Source organism: Emydura macquarii, unplaced genomic scaffold (assembly GCF_026122565.2).
Source record: "Emydura macquarii macquarii isolate MOO-44397 ecotype Brisbane River unplaced genomic scaffold, CSIRO-AGI_Emac_v2 contig_77, whole genome shotgun sequence".
NCBI lineage: Eukaryota > Metazoa > Chordata > Testudines > Chelidae > Emydura > Emydura macquarii.
This window is the reverse complement of record NW_027130214.1, coordinates 23,534-30,766: the sequence shown is the minus strand read 5'-3', so window position 1 is coordinate 30,766 and position 7,233 is coordinate 23,534. Positions and strand designations below refer to the sequence as shown.

Below are 7,233 nucleotides of genomic sequence, written 5' to 3'. Positions count from 1 at the left end.
CCATTTTAGTTCTTGCAACATACCACAAGACCACATGGCCAAGGCCAGAGGGTATATAAGGCCAAGCCATAGAATCAATTTTGTCTTTGTTCCTGTTCAGCTGCGGACACACACCTATCCCTGGATCTATTCACTTTGCAACTGAACTGAAGGACTTAGACCCATCCGGATACTGGATGTGTACCAGAGGAACTGTACAAGCCTGCAACTCCACAAGTCTTCCAGAAACCTTTCAATCATTTGTATGTATCTGATTTGCTTTGACCCTTTAACATTTCTCTTATGGTTTCTTTCTTTCTTTTTACAATAAACCTTTAGTTCTAGTTATTGAAGGATTGGCTGGCAGTGTGGTATTTTAGGTAAGATCCAAACTTATATTGAACTGGTCCTGTGGTTGACCCCTTGGGATCAGAGGGAACCTTTGTAGCAGAGAGCATAGAGTTTAAGTAACTGGTCTCTTTACTGGACTTAGGGCTGATTTGGGAGCCAGAGGCTGAAATGCAGTAAAAGGGGCTGTGTGCATTTGTGTACTGGCTTCTGTGGGGATTCAGAAGTGCAGTTTGTGACTGGTTGGAAGTCTGGCTTCAGTCCCACCCACCAGTGCTGGGACAATCTGCTCTCCTTTTACAGCCTGCCCTGACCTTGGCATTTTCAGGTGGCTACCCTGGGCGAGGGATGAGTCACACCATCTTTCATTCCCGGTCTCAAGATGCCACATAAACTGGGGGTCTTATTTCAGACTCTTTCAGCACCCTAACAGAATAGCTTTCACTGCTGCAGGACCTGTAACCATGATTTTCACAGCAGGGACCCTAATGTTCCACACTAAGGGTGAAATCTTGGTCCTAATCAGATCAATGGCAAAACTTCCATCAGGGCCAGAATTTCACCCTAATCCACATTTAGGGATTTAAATATAAGGCCTGTTTTTCACGGGCCATGGGCCTCCAGTGACTTCAAGTGGAGTCGTCCAGCAGGATGGGTGAGTTAATCTGGAGCAGAGAAGAACTGACAGAAGAGTAGCTGAAATCTTAAACTCACAGTTTAGAGGTTCAAAACAATTAAGGTGACATTTTTTTTGGGGGGGAAGGGTGTGCTGTCTCTGTTCCCCTGCCTCTCTGGTTTCACAAAAGATGAAAAGCAGCATAGTTCAGTAAAAATAAAAGCATGTTTCTGCCTGAGAGGAAACCAGGCAGTGTTGGAAATCTCACTGGGGGAGATCCAGGCACACACAGTGTGTGTGTCGGGACAGGGGGGTGAGGGACCTGCAGTATCCAGATGGCAGTGGTGCAGAGTCCTGAAACAAGGTGAAATAGGACATGGACATCCTGCCTAATTCACACACCAAAGAGGTGAAACTAGGCTTCCTGCAATCTCCCGGGGCAGGAATACGCTAAAGCTTTGTGTTGCTCTGAGGAAGAGTTACTCGCGCTGGCTCCTTTTAGTCTGCACGTCCTCTCTCCCCTCCCCTCGGGTCTGTCCTTCTCCTCTTCCCTGGACACACTGAGCTGCTGCTGGGGTTCCCTTCACCCCTGGACAGGCTGTGCAGGCTGCTCCTCCTCCATCCCCTCTTTCCCCAGTGCAGCCAGACACAGAGTTTAATCCAGGCTGTGTAGATATTTGTACGAGCTGTCACTGTGTGGTGTGTCCGGCACCTGGTGTTGGTCCTGGATGAGTGAGATCACTGTGTGACAGCGCCGGGCGTTGTGGGGGTGGGGAGGGATGGGTACATGGACAGACAGGCAGCTCTGCTGAAATTCAGTTTTTCTTTCTCATTGTTGGTCCCAGGCCAGTGCTGGGAGATTTCGTGGCCCTGACTCTGTTTGGGCAGGTCTCAGGGCCTCTTTCTTCTGGTGACCCAGAGAATTTAGGCCTGGGTGTCTCAGCCTTTACTCATTCCTGTTTCCAGTTTCTTTTTATGGTTCTTGAATGTTAATTACGCAACTTCAGGCATTTCCCCGGTGGAAAGAACCATTGATCTTTGCTCCGTCTCTGATCAGATCTGACCCCGTCTATAATCTACGTCCCCCTCCAAGGCTCTCCCAATTGCAATGCTACGCTGGGCGCCAGTGTCTTCTCCATGTTTTACAGTCACCCGTGGTCCCCACAGCCTCTGAGCCCCACAAAGCTTCCCACAACCCTTCCTCTGCAGGGATGAAGTGCCCCCGTACCACGTCTCCCTTGGCTAATGGGGATCGGTGACGGTTTCTCTCTGGTGAGGAACATCACACACAGTGGCAGATGCCAAGGCACCTGTGCTGTGCTGCTGCTGCTCTTGTTGCTCCCACACACACCACGTGGGGTTTTGGGTTCTGCTGCACAGCAACAACAAGCAAGCTGAGAAGTGTGCACAGTGTATCATGAGAGCTGGGAATTCTGGGTCCTGTCAGTGCCTAGGTAAATACAGCTGCCAGGTGCAAGCGACACCCTGGCTGACACGGTGAGCCACTGGGACACAGACACTAGTTCCGGCACTCTCTGGGATCATTTGTTAGCCAGCTCTGTTAGCCGATAACGGGACAGTTGTACATACATTCCTCAGGGTGGAGATTTTATGGGGTCATGTCAGTATTCTTCTCATCTGAAACTTTCATCCATGCCGTGTATCATGAGAAGCCTCACACCTGTGCAGAACACACCTAGAGTGTTGTTTTCAAAGCTTCAAAGTCACATGAGACATTTTTGCAGTGGAGCTAAATTCAACACTGTCATGAGTAAAAAAAAATGCCCTCAGTTAGGTTCAGGCACCAGCTTACAGGCAAAATGCCTCCAGCTGACTCCTGTACGTGCTGCAGGGACGTGTTCAGAGACCCCCCCAGGCCAGAAGGCACCACTGTGATCATCTAGTCTGACCTCCAGTATCGCACAGGCCAGAGACCTGCCCCCAAGGAATTCCTAGAACCGAGCTTATAGAGAAACATCCAACCTTGGTTTATAAATTCTCAGTGAAGGGGAATATGCCATGACTCTTGGTAAATGGCTCCAGTGGTTAATTACTGTCTCTGTTTAAAATGTGTACACATTGTTTATAGTCAGAATTTGTCTGACTTCAACTTCCAGGCATTGGATGATGTTAGACCTTTCTATGCTAACCTGAAAAGCTCATTCTTCAATATTTGTTCCATCTATGGGAACTTGTGGACTGTTATCAAGTCACCCCTTCATCACTTCTCTTACACTAAATTGATTGACTGCTTTGAGTCTATCACTGTAAGGCAGGATTTATAATCTTTAAACGTTCTTGTGGATCTTCTCTGACCCCTCTTCAGTGTATCAACATCCAACTTTAATTGTGGAGACCAGAACTCAACACATTATTCCATCAGCAGTTGCACCACTCCCATGAAAGAGATAAAACAACTTCTCTATCTCTACTTGAGATTCCCCTGTTTATCATCCCAGGATCACATTAGCTCTTTTGGCCACAGGGTCACACAAGGAGCTCATGTTTAGCTAATTATCCCTTCACGCTGCCCAAATCTTGTTCAGAGTCACTGCTTACTAGGATAGAGTCCCCCATCGTTTAAGCATCACCTGCCTCATTTGTCCTCAGACGTACACATCTACACAGCTATAGTAGAACACCTTCTTTACTTCAACCCAGTTCACCCACAAGTCCAGATCACTATTAATCTGAGGCCCGTCCTATTCATTAATTATGATCCCCCAATTTTTTTGTCATCTGCAAACATTATCAGTATTCAAGCATGTGAAGGGTAAGCAGCTGGGTTGCTGATGGGTGTCTCTGCTTACCCCTGTCATTTAGCAAGGCAGAATAACGAAGCCACTGTCTTTCTTAAGTCTCAGCGAAACCTTGATGCCTTCAAGAATAACGAAATCACTGTACTTGTTATGTCTCAGAGAAGCTGGTTTACTTTAAGAAACTGTCTCACCAAAAGAAACAAGGGAAGTAACACAGCAAAAAGTCCCAGCCTGTGTATTTCCATGGGGAAAACTTGACTCATTTCCTACAGAGGAATTGCATGGTAGACCAAATCTTTGCTGCATCTAGTCCAATGTCATCGCTCTGACTGCAACAACCCCAGGGCTGCCAAAGAAGTTGTTGGGAAGATAACCTGACCATCATGAGGGTGTCACCTTAACGTCTAAGACCCAGAGATTGGCTTGTGCCCTGAAACACGCATGTGTACAGGCTTTCTAAGATATTTATTTAGCTGTAGCTATTGTACATTCTTACTATCCATGTAAAAGTCCAAAAAATCTTTCACAGAGCTGTAAACCATTGCACCAGGTCCCTGCCCTGAGGTCACACAGTTAAATTGGAACCTTGTTCAGTGTTTGAGGAGTTCAAATTTTCCCCTCCAGTAGGTGTATGTGTTTCACTTATTGACATCGAATGTCATCTCCCATCATGCTTCTCGTTCACCGGCCACGGTTAGCTTCCTCTGAGACCATCCCTGGACTGGACTATGGCCGAAATAATTTGGTGCAATGTGGAAATCATAGAATCATAGAATATTATGTTTGGAAGGGACTTCAGGAGGTGATCTTGTGCAAGCCCCTTCTCAAAGCAGGACCGACCCCAATTAAATCATCCCAGCCAGCAGTTTGGCACACTGCACCTTAAAAACCTCAAGAGACGGAGATTCCAGCACCTCCCTAAGTAACCCATTCCAGTGCTTCTCCACCTTCTTAGTGAAAAAGTTACTCCAAATATCCAACCTAGACCTCCCCGACTGCAACTTGAGACCATTGCTCCTAGTTCTGTCATCTGCCCCCACTGAGAACAGCCTAGTTCCATCCTCCCTGGAACCCCCTCTTCAGGTAGTTAAAAGTTGCTATCAAAAGTTGCTATCAAATCACCCTAGTTCCCTCAGCCTCTCCTGATAAGTCACACTCCAAATGTGGCCTCACCAATGCTGACGAGAGGGGAATAATGTTGCCAGCTCATTACTCAGCCCCTTTTCTAGATTGTTACTAACTATAAATTATTTACTGTGCTATTTGTTATCACGTGTGTAACCCCCTCACTGAGCTTCTCTCCCTTCACAGGCACCCTCAGCATTTCAGATCCTGATCGGTGACTCAACCACCTCATGTCAGCTTTCAACCTCACCTCCTCTGGCACTTCACTATTCATCCTAAACGGCATCCCGGGGCTGGAAGCTGCCCACATCTGGATTTCCATCCCTTTCTCTATGTTCTACATCATCAGCCTGTTGGGAAATTTCATGGTTCTGTTTGTTGTCAGCAAAGAGCAGACGCTGCACAAGCCCATGTTCCTGCTGCTCTGCATGCTGGCGCTCACAGACATCGGCCTGTCTACCTGTGTCATGCCAAAGGCACTGTGCATATTTTGGTTCCAGTCCAAACACATCACTGTGGATGGCTGCCTCACCCAGATGTTTTTTCTTCATGCGGTTACTGCTATGCACTCAGCCGTCCTTGTGACAATGGCCTTTGATCGCTATGTCGCCATATGTGACCCTCTGAGATACACCACCATCCTCAGCAATACACGTATCGCTAAGCTAGGGCTAGTGGGTTTGATACGAGCTGTTATCTGCGTTCTGCCAGTGCCCCTGTTACTGCGGAGACTGCCATTTTGCTCCAACCATGTTATCTCCCACACGTACTGCGAGCACCTCGCTGTGGTGAAGATCTCATGTGGGGACACCACAGTCAACCGGATGTACGGCTTGGGGATAACAGTTGTGAACACTGGGATAGACCTGACACTCATTGGACTGTCCTACGGTCTGATCATCAGAGCCGTCCTCAAGATCTCCTCCAAGAAAGCCCACCAGAAAGCCCTCAACACCTGCACAGCCCACATCTGTGTGATGCTGATGTCTTATACTCTCAGCTTCTTCACTGCCCTGACACACAGGTTTGGTCAGGGCATCGCTGCCCATGTTCACATCCTCTTAGCCAACCTCTATCTCCTTGTCCCCCCCATGCTCAACCCTATCATTTATGGGGTCAAAACCAAAGAGCTTCGTAACAAACTGAGAAAATACATCTGCAGAATATGATCGCCTGGGGCCATAGACATTAAGCCTGTGTGACAGTAGGAGGAAAGGATGTCTCCTCATTAATCAAGGGTCCTTTGTCACGATTTGATTGAGCTCTGCCTTGAGGAATTTCCCAGTTTCAGAAGTTCCTCACACATAATATCTTATTACTACATCACCAAGCACTGCCCTCTCCATTGCTAACTTCCATCTCTCCAACCATGACCTGATCTTTTTCAGAATCACCCTGTCATCCCCCAGACCCATGTACCCTGTCACGTCGTCCTTTCTGTGACTTCCAGAGCACCAGTGCTGACGATTTCTCATATGCTCTAAGCCCCATTTTCCATCCATATCGTTGTTGATTCTCACCATTCCTCACTCTCCTCCATCTTTGACTCTTTTGCCCCTCTCTGCCATCACAAGGTCCTCAGCTCTGCCATCCACCAGACCCCAACAATCCCTTCCAGTGCTGAGTCTCCCCTATCGGTCTCTCTGAATTCTTAACTAGAAGATGCTTGGAGTTTTCCCTCTGCTTCCTTCCTCACAATGCCATGAAATCTGCCCTCCATCATCACTTCACTTTGGGACACATATTGCAAAGAGACTGGGGCCAAAATAAAGAAAAAAATTATTTAATAGAACTATCACAGATGCAAGATGGAGGAAGGAAGAATCCCCTGCAGTGGTACAAACTGGGGACTGACTGCCTAGGTAGCAGTTCTGCAGAAAAGGACCTGCGGGTTACAGTGGACAATGAGCTGGATATAAGTCAGCAGTGTGCCCTTGTTGCCAAGAAGGCTAATAGCATATTGGGCTGCATTAGTAGGAGCATTGCCAGCAGATCGAGGGAAGTGATTATTCCCCTCTATTCGGCACTGGTGAGGCCGTATTTGTAGTATTGTATCTAGTTGAGCCTCCCACTACGGAAAAGATGTGGATAACTTGGAGAGAGTCCAGCAGACGGCAACAAAGATGATTGGGGGCTGGAACAAATGACTTATGAGGATTGGCTGAGGGAACTGAGCTTGTTTATTCTGCAGACGAGAAGAATGAGGGGGGATTTGATACCAGCCTTTAACTGAAGGGGGTTCCAGGGAGGATGGAGCTAGGCCGTTCTCAGTGGTAGTAGATGACAGAACAAGGAGCAATGGTCTCAAGTTAAAATGGGGGAGGTCTAGGTTGAATATTAGGAAAAAGTTTTTCACTAGGAGGGTGGTGAAGCACTGGAATGGGTTACCTTGAGAGATGGTGGAAT

General features: G+C 47.5%; 1 protein-coding gene across 1 annotated transcript; it reads left to right on the top strand.

The window, feature by feature from the left end:
* Window positions 1-5,057: 5,057 nt before the first annotated feature.
* LOC137149844 (olfactory receptor 52P1-like) lies at window positions 5,058-5,996 on the top strand. The gene has a single exon (XM_067543463.1). It carries the CDS (start codon window positions 5,058-5,060, stop codon window positions 5,994-5,996), a length of 939 nt encoding a protein of 312 aa, XP_067399564.1.
* Window positions 5,997-7,233: the final 1,237 nt, after the last annotated feature.

Bases quoted from the DNA above. Each gene is read 5' to 3' on its own strand.
- LOC137149844 (XM_067543463.1), top strand. From the start codon at position 5,058: ATGTCAGCTTTCAACCTCACCTCCTCTGGCACTTCACTATTCATCCTA.